This window comes from Chrysemys picta, chromosome 3 (genome assembly GCF_011386835.1).
Source record: "Chrysemys picta bellii isolate R12L10 chromosome 3, ASM1138683v2, whole genome shotgun sequence".
In the NCBI taxonomy this organism is placed as follows: domain Eukaryota; kingdom Metazoa; phylum Chordata; order Testudines; family Emydidae; genus Chrysemys; species Chrysemys picta.
This window is the reverse complement of record NC_088793.1, coordinates 198885988-198898708: the sequence shown is the minus strand read 5'-3', so window position 1 is coordinate 198898708 and position 12721 is coordinate 198885988. Positions and strand designations below refer to the sequence as shown.

General features: G+C 43.5%; 1 protein-coding gene across 7 annotated transcripts in view; it reads left to right on the top strand.

The window, feature by feature from the left end:
• The window catches only part of SLX4IP (SLX4 interacting protein), a 120611-nt gene extending 113949 nt beyond the window's left edge, over nt 1–6662 (top strand). For 6 of the 7 annotated variants that reach the window (XM_005287402.5, XM_042846916.2, XM_042846925.2 and 3 more), the window contains 2 exons: nt 1491–1600; nt 3046–4062. In XM_005287402.5, the coding sequence (XP_005287459.1) occupies nt 1491–1600; nt 3046–3868 (933 nt within the window). In that variant the 3' untranslated portion in view covers nt 3869–4062. Of the gene's footprint in view, nt 1–1490; nt 1601–3045; nt 4063–6282 lie in introns of those variants that run through there. The other variant, XR_010599978.1, reaches the window with a different exon arrangement.
• The last annotated feature ends 6059 nt before the right edge of the window (nt 6663–12721 follow it).

Sequence of the window (12721 nt, the reverse complement as noted above, 5' to 3'; positions counted from 1 at the left end):
AATGCACAACCTTATGGGAACGCATTACATCAAATGGGGGGAAAGAGTTGGGGCAGGTATTTCTAATTCATGTTAAAATAATTTGGGTTAGATTTTGAGATTGAAATTATGTATGCATTTGCCTGTGCTTACTTTGTGTGTGCATTACTACAAACGTGCATGGAGAGTAGGTGCACATGTCTGGCTCCAGGTGCACGCACAATTGTTCATAGAATTTACATCTGAAAATCAAGCTCATAACATCTGCACTTTTTTTTTAACTAACTACCCAAATGGCCAGATTTCTTCCCCCACCCTTCCTCTCCTCTCCACTCACAAAACAGGAAACAGTTTCCACTGAGTCATTTCACTGGGGAGAGAGGTGAGGTTTGGCCCCCTCCCAAAGAACAAACAGGGCTAGACCCCCAGAGCCGTCAGGTTCCCAAGTTATGTCACAGGCACTGGTCATGTACGCATTCGCTTTGTGCCTCCACAGTCCCTCTTGGCTTTCCTTGGCTCCTGCTGGCTGCCTAGCAGCATAACTGCCCCTTCTAGGCCCACAGTCCAGTGCAGGCGGCAAAGTAAGACCGCAGTCTCCCCATCTGCAGAGGCTGGCCCCAGCGGAGTTCTTTAACTAGATTGGACAGGAACGATTCTGCAAGAGAGACAATTCCCACCCACCCCACTGCCATTTCTCTTCTTCCCCGCCACATTACTCTGCCAAGTTCTTATCCCTTCTGTACACAGCCTCCAAAGATTACACTGATGTAAAGTGTCCGGGAGTTAGCAGTAAGGTCAGCAAACAGCCTAACTCTCTGTAAAATTGGTTCATTGTGAAAGGAAATGCTCACAGCTTGAGGAGAAGAGCATTTCCCTTTCTTTCCCCCCATCTCCAAATTACATAAAACCATGGTACTGCTGTTAGTTGAGACCAGAAAGAATCCCCCTGTGGCCTCAGAGTGGCCAACCACGTCAAGCCCTGATCATCAAAATGTTAGTATTAAAAGTTTTAACCCTTGCCTTCTTAAATTGAGTAAGTAATACTCTGCATATTTTTAGTAAATATGGAAAATTATGGGAATTCTTCAGAGAATAAGGGTATAGACCACTGCGCCACTCAGTCTCTTCAGAAAAAAACTGACAAATACACTGTCTGCAACAGAGATTCCTGGCATTTGTCACAGTTTGAGCCACAAAGATGTCAGATATTTGCCAATGGTTTCCTCAGATGGTTTGGAATCTACATCCTTTACATTACATTCGTGTTTGTTTGTGGTATATTTTAACATGCAAAATATGTGTAGTGGGAGCCTGAGAGGGGAGTAAACGGACTAAGGTGTCCCAAATATTATAAAATTTAAAATAATTTTATTCTGAGCTGCTTCTCTAGGCTGTTCAGATTAAAAATAATAAAGAACATCTGTAAGTCATGGCATTAGCAGCAGAGTTTTATTTTCTGTAATAGAAGCTTAATGGCTCACATTTTAAACCTGTGTTTTCTTTTGGAGCAGAAAGAAAAGCTTTCTAGTGGGACCTCTGAATATTTTGCTGAATCTACTGAAAACGAAAAGTGTAACATTCCTCCGACTCGACAGATAAAGCAAGACATCTTGCAAAAGCTGTACGTCTATCTCTCTTTTTTTTTTTCCTATTTGTAAGATGTTAAATATATGATTTGACAATGAGTAATGCAGTCTGGCGTACATAGTGAAATGTCAAGTAATGTGCACCCTTTTCTGTATATATAGGATTACTATAGGCTAGTAAACATAGACAGGCAACTGACTATGAATAAGCATATAAAAACACCCATTCTCATTTTATAGAATACCAGATCTGGCCATTACAACCCACTTATATCCCTCGTAGCAACAGGCAGAACCAACATGCTTCCTCTAAAGAAAATTTGAGCCAAAACAAATACATGTGATGTTTGAATCTGGTGAAAAACATTTTTAATAAGATTCACCTCCTCCCCTTCTGTGTGTGAGTCTGCAATATACAGATGGGGAAGAGGGTCCTGGTAAATGTTTATTTAAGCCCGCTTTGTGCTCCCCCAATCCTGGGCCAGCTGTGTGTCAGACTGTCCCCAGTGCAAGTTAGAGAAGCCAATGGCCCTAAAGGATTATTACAGCATCTGGGGATCAATGGATTGCAGTGAGTGCTGGCAATACCCTCTTTATCCCTAGTCACATCCCATGTGCTGGCTACAGACAGGGGATTAGGATGGGAGCCACTTTGGTGGCTCTACATCACTGGAAGGTTCCCCATTTCTGAATTGCTTCTCCCACGGCAGGATATACTGGCTTTCGAGCTGGTTTGCATCAGCAGAAAGCAGTTTCAGCAAGGGAGAAGCTGTGCTGAGATCTTAGACTTTAAATCCTACATCATGCAGCTTCTGTACTTCTGCATCATGTTAATCTTCCAGCCTATGTGGCGTTTAGATTTGTGTGTAACATGTGCAGCTGAACAGTGTTTATGTACTGACACTCCAATCAAGTCTCTTGTAATTCCATTTTCCTTTAATACTTTTTGGAATATCATCCACTTATCTTGCCTAAGTCCTTCTCCAGATGAACAGGCTTGATATCAGCTGGGTAGTGGTTAAATTTTAGTAATACTTTGAAATGTACCAGGAGAAATTCCAGAGAAACGTCCTAAATTAGATTAGAAGCTAACTCTCCCTCTTTCTCTGTATGTTGTGCATACGTATATATGTATATGGTTTGAAGCCATATAGTCACATTTTGAAGCACTTCTTTATCTAGCCAGTTTGGGAAGGAATTCAAAATACTTATGCAGTATTGACCCCTAACATCTGTAATGAATCTAGTTCTGCCTGTTGGAATACAATTTGAACTCCTTCAGCTTAGTCATTAATAATTAGGATTCCCCTAATGCAGTGGAAAATCAGATGGCTAGTGCTTGATACTATCCACACTAGACAAACGTTATTGTCAAGATGATATACAGGCCATCTTTTTCCAAATTCAGAATTTGTAAAAAGGGCTGTAAAAATCAGTAACAATTCTTTATTATTAAAACCAAAATATCTTTTTATTACAGTGTGAAAAGGACAGAAACAAGGAACAGTAACATGAGCAAACCTCAAACCAGCAAGGACACAATGCAAGTGTATCTTGGCTCAGGGGACTCGGCGACAGGGAGCAGGAAGAAGGAACATCAAGCTCCTTCCGATCCTCAGTCTGAAGTAAAATGTAGGAGTATAGGACACCCAAAGGATTGCATAAATACAGCTGAGAGCAACTCGGAGCTTCCTGCCTTAGAACTGGAAAATCATGTTAATCAGAGACAGCCAGATGATGCTAGCAGCCAGCAAAAACTTCACTCTGCAGAATGGTTAAAGATGAGACTTCTAAGCAGTAACCCTCCATGTAGCTGTGAGTCAGCACTGCCAGATCCAAAAGAAAGTCAAAGAGTGACTAAAACACAGAATCAACAAAAGAGTTGTGGTTCAGGGGAAGAGTTAGACCATTGCAAGAAAGTATCTTCTGAACAAGGTCACTTAATCCCCAGAGACGTAGAAAGGAAAAAGAGCAACTCTGATTGTTTAGAACCATCTTCGGAGGAGAAGTCCCTACTGAATCCCAAGTTATTTTCTAAGCAAGACTTGGCAAAAGCCATGTCTGATGAAGAGTCACTTACTTTAGGAAAAATTCCCCCAAGACCTGTTTTCATAAAAAATAATATACCAGTAATACAGACAAACCAAAATGAGCCAGCCACAACCACTGAAGAATTATCCCTAATGCCGCTATCCTCTTATTTAAAATTTAACTTCAAGCCTTCAGAGAAACTTATCCAAAAAAGAAAGAAAGAGGGAGAAGATGGGCCCAGAAAGTTAAAACTACGGAGACTTAAGAAGTAATGATGTATTAAATTTTACCAAGGTGAAATCAGTTATGCAACCAAACCTGTATTCAATAGACAGACATATTTGGTGAGTTTTTAGGAAGCAGTTCAGAATAAAAAGAAGTGATCAAAATACTGAATGTTAAACGTAGTGTCTATGTTGCTAAACTTTCTAATGATGAAACTGATTCATTAAATGACTTAATCCTTTGGAAGTTTAACAAAAGCACACTTGATTTTACCCTGTCAACATTAAGATATTTAAATATTTAGCAAAACAAGGATGTAGTATTAGACAATGAATGAATATTCCATACATAAAATGTTAATATTTAAAGCTAGACATTCTATAGGGATGTGTTTTGATACTACTAATAAATCAGCATCTGGAGATCTGATGACAAAAAATGCTAAAGTAACTTCCACTATTGTCAGCTAACTGGTACAGACAGATTCTCCATTTTTCTGCAGACTACTAAACTCAACATTTTATTTATTGGTAAAAGCTCATCATTTAGGCTTTCATGGGGGGAAATACTTGATTAGTTCATCTGATCTTTGGAACCTTCTAAAGCAAATAAATACTAATGAAAAAGTACCCTAGTATAGTGCTCTCATCTAAAATATTTTCAAGTAACACTTTAGCCAGATTAAAAACTGATATGTGCAACAGTCATTTAGGGCTGGATTTTCCAGCAGGAACTCAACATAAATGCACACACTTTTCTAGTGCTAGCTATGCACACAGGTGGTAGAATTTTCACATACATACCTCATTGAGAGAAATGAAGTTTGTATGTGCAAAGCCCATCACCTTCATGTGCAGGAGAAAGTGCATGCACACACATTAAAAATCAAACATTATTGTACTTGAGGGCCACTTACTAAAGCTTCCTTTTGTGTATTTGGGTTTAAGCTAAATCTGTAGTATTTGACTATTATCGATATGGCATTGGAGTTAGTTCCTAATGTCACATCTTTTTTAATATTGCTTTTATGACTTGTGTACCAGGGGTGAAAGTAACTTAAAGGATTTACCGGTATGCTGGAGTCCTGAGCAGGGGCGTGGCCTCAACCGGAAGGGGTGTGGCCTTTCATGATTTAAAGGCCCTGGATCTCCGGCTGTGGCTGGGAGCCCCATGGCCTGTAAATCACCCTTGAGCTACCAGATGCAGAGGCGTCTGGGCGCCCCAGGGCTCAAGGGCAAATTAAAGGGCCCGGGGTTCCGGCCGCCGCAGAGCTCCAGGCCCTTTAAATAGCCGCTGGAGCCCTGCCGCCACTGCTACTCCAGCGGCGACAGGGCTCTGGCGGCACATTAAAGGGTCCAGGGCTCTGACCGCTGCGGGGAGCCCTGGGCCCTTTAAAGCGCTGCCGGAGCTCCGGCAGCAGGGCTCAGGCAGCGCTTTAAAGGGCTCAGGCTCTCCCCGCAGCGGCTGGAGCCCCGGGCCCTTTAAATCATCGCTGGAGAAGCCTGTTCAGTCCAGCACGGCTTACCGGCTCTTGCCGGTACGCTGTACCGGACCGTACCAGCTTACTTTCACCTCTGGGGTGTACTTCATTTTGTGTGCCAATTAACTCATTATTTCATTGTCTTCTTCCTAAAATGGATACAATGAAATTGCAAGAAATTTCATTTTTGATCAGTCTGAAAATCAATATGACCACCGAAACTACAGTATATGGAGCCAATCCCACAAACTCTTACTACTTGGCACAGAGCTTACTAATACGAGTGCCCCCATGTACTTCGTGTTTGAATATATGTGGCTTCAAGTGTTGCACTCAGTAATAAGTTTTGGCAGGTCGGGCCTTAGATGATAGCAATCATCGCAACAGTTGAGAGTAGGACACTGTCAACATAAACAGCACTTTTGCACCCACAGTTAGAGCCCTGCGCATATACCATTTTATATCCGTGGATACAGATATGTGCGAATATAAATCGGTATCCGCAGAACCACAGGAGCCAGAACCCTGCCGATGGCAGTTCCTCCGGTGCAGCTGTACCGCCCGCAACCCCGCCCCCACCCCTGACCCCATCCCTTCCATGCAGCTGTCTGCGTCTCCTCTCTGGGGGCATGCGCGCTGCTTGAACGCAAGAGCATGACCAGGGACAGCTGCTGGTGAGCCTGGTGCCTGCCCCAGTGAGCGGGGCTGGGGGTGGTAAAGCCGTGCTGGAGGAGCTGCTGGCGTGGGGCACTAGCTCCTGGGAGCGGCGGCTCCATGTTCTGCTCCTTTCACCGCTGCAGTTCCCAGGAGAGCCCTGCGGTTCCGCAGATACCGATTTATATCCGCAGTTATTTGTATCTGCAGAGATAAATTTGATTCCACGCAGGGCTCTACCCACAGTTGTTAGAAGTAACCCCTCTGATTACTATGAATGTGAAAGAGATTAAGGAAAGAGACATTTTCTTCATTTTTTTTTTTCAGTTTGGTGACTTTGTGTATCTGACAGCACTTTTGTATAGTCCGTTTCACAGCATGCCTGTTGATGCTCACCCATCCCCAGTCTATGCAAGAGGACATTTACGAGTAACAGGAGCAACAAAGCTGAAACTGAAGAGGTATCAGGCAGAAGTGTACATGGAGGAAGGGTGGACATGTTTAGTGCCATCCCACAAGATCCTTTTAGATATCAGGAGGGAAACAGAAATCATTTGCGTATTTATTAAGTGATTTAAATGAAGTATCAGGGCATTACTTAAAAGGTGCTTTGTCAGAAAGCTGATTTAAAAAAAAATATCATTAACAGTGGAATTAAAGTATCAATGCAAGTATTTTAGACATTTAGTATATTGCTGCATGCATGGTCTAAGTCAGTGTTTCCCAAACTTGGGACGCCGCTTGTGTAGGGAAAGCCCCTGGCGGGCCGGGCCAGTTTGTTTACCTGCCCCGTCCGCAGGTCCGGCCGATGGCAGCTCCCACTGGCCGCAGTTCGCTGTTTCAGGCCAATGGGAGCTGTTGGAAGCGGCGGCCAGTACGTCCCTTGGCCCGCGCTGCTTCCAGCAGCTCCCATTGGCCTGGAGCAGTGAACCGCAGCCAGTGGAAGCCGTGATCGGCTGAACCTGCGGACGCGGCAGGTAAACAAACCGGCCTGGCCCACCAGGGGTTTTCCCTACACAAGCGGCGTCCCAAGTTTGGGAAACACTGGTCTAAGTGAATTAGTTTAGTAGTATAGAGACTGAGACAAGGAAAGATTATAAGCATGTGTTCCACCTGAGTTCTCAATTTCCATTATTTCCAGTTTGTTTGTGCCTGGATCCCTTTTGCTGTGAGCTTTCCAATACATTCTAGGTTGTAGCACAATTAGGGTGTTAGCAACAGGAAACGTTCAGATGATAATCTATTAACATGCATTGACTTGAGTATGGAAAATCACTTGAATTTCTTCTTTCCAGTTTATCCCTTTCTGCCTATTAAGAGATCCTATGCATGGTTCATCAAGACTGGCAAACTCATTGACTACAGCTGTAATAAACACTAACATGTTTGAGCAAGCGGGGCTCAAATTTCCCATTGTTATATTTTCTTAAATGCTTTAAAGCCTTCTTTCACAAAGTGGGGGGGGGGGAGCATAAAGTCAATTAATTCAAGCAGTTCTGGAAAGCAAAATCTGACCGCATACAGTGTGTATCATCATGTATTATTGTTAGTCTGTATTACAGTTCAAGGGTATAGTTACATTTTCAGTTGAAACACTCCCTTTAATTTCGTTTTCATCTTAATTGAATAAGATAGAATGCATATACTTCTAAAGCAGTTATTCAGGCAAGAAGTTATCCAGCGGTGAGACTTTCCAAAGCACCTTGCTACAGCATAATCCCCAATTACTCCTGGAGACTCAGCTGGCACTGTTCTGCATAATCACCATTTTCCATCTGTGTAAGGTAAGACTACCATTACCGTTTCACTCAGGCGTGGGTAGATCTTGCTGAAGTTTTTCATGCCTTTGTGACCATCTGTTGCCATACACTCTTATTACCTTCTGATCTTGGCTGTCCTGGGTCTTTAAGTTTTTCGGAAGCACTATCCAACCACATACAGCTCATTGAGAAAAGGTTATGGTCCAGGATCATGCTGGTCAATGGTGTTGACTGATATCCTGAGCTAGGCTTAGGAACAGAAAAACGTAAGAAATGTTTTTTGTGGTCAATGGATTGTGAGCTAGCAGTTTGGATTATTGGGACCCTAATCTTCTAGAAAATTTGCTTCAGAACATGATTAGTATACTTCCAGGTAAAGGGAATATTAAGAACAAGAAGTACTTGTGGCACCTTAGAGACTAACAAATGTATTTGGGCATAAGTTTTCATGGGCTAAAACCCACTTCATCGGATGCATGCAGTGGAAAATACAGTAGGAAGATATATATACATAGAAAACATGAAAAAATGGGTGTTGCCATACCAGCTATAACGAGACTAATCAATTAAGGTGGGCCATTATCAGCAGGAAAAAAAAACTTTTGTAGTGATAATCAGGATGGCCCATTTCAACAGTTGACAAGAAGGTGTGAGTAACAGTAGGGGGGAAATTAGCATGGGGAAATAGTTTTTACTTTGTGTAATGACCCATCCACTCCCAGTCTTTATTCAAGCCTAATTTAATGGTGTCCACTTTGCAAATTAATTCCAATTCTGCAGTTTCTCGTTGGAGTCTGCTTTTGAAGATTTTTTTGTTGGAGAATTGTGACTTTTAGGTCAGTAATTGAGTGACCAGGGAGGTTGAAGTGTTCTCCGACTGGTTTTTGAATGTTATAATTCTTGACGTCTGATTTGTGTCCATTTATTCTTTTGCGTAGAGACTGTCCGGTTTGGCCAATGTACACGGCAGAGGGGCATTGCTGGCACATGATGGCATATATCACACTGGTAGATGTGCAGGTGAATGAGCCTCTGATGGTGTGGCTGATGTGATTAGGTCCTATGATGGTGTCCCTTGAATAGATATGTGGACAGAGTTGGCAATGGGCTTTGTTACACGGATAGGTTCCTGGGTTAGTGTTTTTGTTGTGTGGTGGCTGGTGAGTATTGCTTCAGATTGGGGGGCTGTCGGTAAGAGAGGACTGGCCTGTCTCCCAAGATGTGTCAGAGTGAGGGATTGTCCTTCAGAATAGGTTATAGATCCTTGATGATGTGCTGGAAAGGTTTTAGTTGGGGGCTGAAGGTGATGGCTAGTGGTGTTCTGTTACTTTCTTTGTTGGGCCTGTCCTGGAGTAGGTGACTACTGGGTATTCTTCTGGCTCTGTCAATCTGTTTGTTCACTTCAGCAGGTGGGTATTGTAGTTTTAAGAACGCCTGATAGAGATCTTGTAGGTGTTTGTCTCTGTCTGAGGGATTGAAGCAAATGTGGTTGTATCTTAGAGCTTGGCTGTAGACAATGGATCGTGTGATGTGGTCTGGATGAAAGCTGGAGGCGTGTAGGTAAGGATAGTGGTCAGTAGGTTTCCGGTATAGGGTGGTGTTTAGGTGACCATTGCTTACTAGCACTGTAGTGTCCAGGAAGTGGAACTCTTGTGTGGACTGGTCCAGGCTGAGGTTGATGGTGGGATGGAAATTGTTGAAATCATGGTGGAATTCCTCAAGGCCTTCTTTTCCATGGGTACAGATGATGAAGATGTAATCAATGTAGCGCAAGTAGAGTAGGGGCATTAGGGGATGAGAGTTGAGGAAGCATTGTTCTAAGTCAGCCATAAAAATGGTGGCATACTATGGGGCCATGAGGGTACCCATAGCAGTGCCGCTGACTTGAAGGTATACATTATCCCCAAATGTGAAGTAGTTGTGGGTGAGGACAAAGTCACAAAGTTCAGTCGCCAGGTTTGCCATGACATTATCACGGATACTGTTCCTGATGGCTTGTAGAACATTTTTGTGGAATGTTGGTGTAGAGGGTGCACTACATCCATTTTGGCCAGGATGGTGTTTTCTGGAAGATCACCGATGCATTGTAGTTTCCTCAGGAAGTCAGTGGTGTCTTGAAGATAGCTCGGAGTGCTGTTAGCGTAGGGCCTGAGGAGAGAGTCTACATAGCCAGACAATCCTGCTGTCAGGGTGCCAATGCCTGAGATGATGGGGCGTCCAGGATTTCCAGGTTTATGGATCTTGGGTAGCAGATAGAATACCCCTGGTTGGAGTTCTAGGGGTGTGTCTGTGCAGATTTGTTCCTGTGCTTTTTCAGGGAGTTTCTTGAGCAAATGGTGTAGTTTCTTTTGGTAACCCTCAGTGGGATCAGAGGGTAATGGCCTGGAGAATGTGGTGTTAGAGAGCTGCCTAGCTGCCTCTCGTTCATATTCCGACCTATTCATGATGATGACCGCACCTCCTTTGTCAGCCTTTTAGATTATGATGTCAAGAGTTGTTCTTGAGGCTGTGGATGGCATTGTGTTCTGCACGGCTGAGGTTATGGGGCAAGTGATGCTGCTTTTCCACAATTTCAGCCCGTGCAAATCGACGGACTTAGTTGTATTCTGAAGTGATGAGGAAGCCCTTTGCATGAAATAATGAATACTTTCTGTGATATGGGGGCCTACCCTCTTTTTTAAAGTGGGACTTCAAATCACTGTGAGAACTGAAAAAATTGAAGGGCATAATTTGCTAGAAATTCTACTGTCAGCACAGCTGGCAGAGATCTGTCAAGAGAGGTCCAGGGAAAGGTTAAGGTTGTGAGAAACTGACTGGCCAACCCCAGGAAATGCAAAAATCATGCTTAAAAATATGTATTTGTTGTAAAAAATGAGACCTCCTTGCCCTAAAAATGTATCATCTAGGAAACTTTTAACTGCTGTGATTTCTTGAATACACACATAATGAAGCAGTTCTTTCAAAGATGGGTAATCTGTAATGTCTGAAAACTATCCTTTTTGTGTTTTTAACATTAAATCTTAACATTAACGTTAAAATTTTAAGCTTAGTAAATGTCTTAGATCAAAGGCTGGCTTGGCCTTTACAAGTTTTATGTATAAAGAGAAAGCTGTTAAAATAAGTTCACTTTTGCCCAGTGGTAATCTCCAGGAATATTATACAGCTATCAGAGGTCTTATCATAGGAGTAATAAATCATGTGCTAGTTCTGGTTAGTCTACATGTCAGAAGTCACATTTCTGTATATCAAGGATCAGACTGACTATGTATTTGTGTGTGTTTGTAATTGTACAGCACCCATTTCAGTTGTTTTTCTTGGCTCATAGTAACTGCAAGAAAATCATTTATTTTGTTTCCACCAAAAGAACAGAATCGGCAGAAAACTCCACTTGTCACTATCTGTGACTCTGCTAATGAAACTTTTGCTCAAGTGAACTGTGCAAAGTAAACTGCCCAGTAAGATTGACTCCTCAAGTAAGTTGCCTTCCCAGTAAGAAATCTGTATGTTGGTTAGAGTGCTAGCAGATTTTTGATGTCTACATCTCATGGGCTTTTGAATGGCATATGACACATCCAGCTGAATAGGACAAAGGGGTTGGGGTGAGTTGGTTGGGGTTTTTTTGTGTTTCTAGGGGAAGTCAAAAAAGAACTAGGTAAGTTCATGGAGGATAGGTCCTTCAATGGCTATTAGCCAGGATGGGCAGGGCTGGTGTCCCTAGCCTCTGATTGCCAAAAGCTGGGAACAGGCGGCAGGGGGATGGATCACTTGATGATTACCTGTTCTGTTCATTTCCTCTGGGGCACCTGGCATTGGCCACTGTCGGAAGACAGGATACTGGGCTAGATGGACCTTTGGTCTGACCTAGTATGGCTGTTCTTATGCTCTAAGATGGGCTGAAGTAAGAATAGTATGTAAAAGGATAGATTTTTTTTGGTGATCAGAAAGCACTTTACAGAGCAGGACAAAGATCAGTTTTTCCATTGAATACAGGAGCAAAGTGACTTGCCCAAGGTGACAGAGCAATTCCGTGTTAGAAATGGGAGCAGAATCCAGTCCAGTGGACCCTGCATTCTGGCAAGTGCCTTTAAGCCTTTATCAGCTTGACTCATTTATTTGATGGACCTCCAGCATTCTGGGTGAGGCCATTCAGAATCTGTGATTTTTCCCAGGGAAAAGGCGAACATCTTGTTGGACTTACTTTTTTTTTTTTCCATAAGGGAATTGCTTTTTGGGACTGATGGCTTTGTCCACCTCCGAATTTGGAAAATTCTGTCGTGGGGAGGTAGATCATAATGAGGAAGGTCTATGCTGTTAGTCTTCCCTGACCTAGATCAGAGATTGAGGAGGAGGAAGAGATTCTGCCCCCATCCCCAGCAATGTCAGGGAACCTTGATTATCAATCTATGTTTGGGAGAGTCCTGCTCCTCATTTTAGGGGGAAGAGCCTATACGGCCTATTCCATCTTCAGAGGGAGAAAGGGGTGGATGTGGACGAGCCTTGTTCACAGGATGGGGGGAGACCTGTCCTCATTCAACTATATGAAAATGTCCAGGCTTTGTGGCATAAACAAACGCTTTAGGCCATGCCCCTGACCTGGTCCCACAGGGCTCCCTGTGGTACAGGAGTAGAGCAGAGGCTCTGCCTGTGAGACTAGGTGCACATGGCAGGGCTCTAGAGTGGTGTCTGCAGGGGGAAAGAGCAGCTGCCAGCTTCCCTCTGAGGCTGCAGTGAGAGGGGGAGCTGTGCTAACCACACCTGCCTTGTGAAACACTGGCTGCCCAAGCAGAGGCGGCAGTGAACAGCGTCCACCTCAGCTGCACTGACAAAGCAGCTGGGAGAAGGCCCCTGGCCTCTGTTGGAGAGAGTTCCTGATACCTTGTCAGAAGTGCAGGGAGCTGCTGCCAGCTAGTGGAGTGGGCTGAGGCTTTAGCTCACCCTTTACCATTTGGGCCCTCATGCTTAGAGTAGCGAACCAGCATTGAAGGCCCCCAGCAACACCTAAAGGG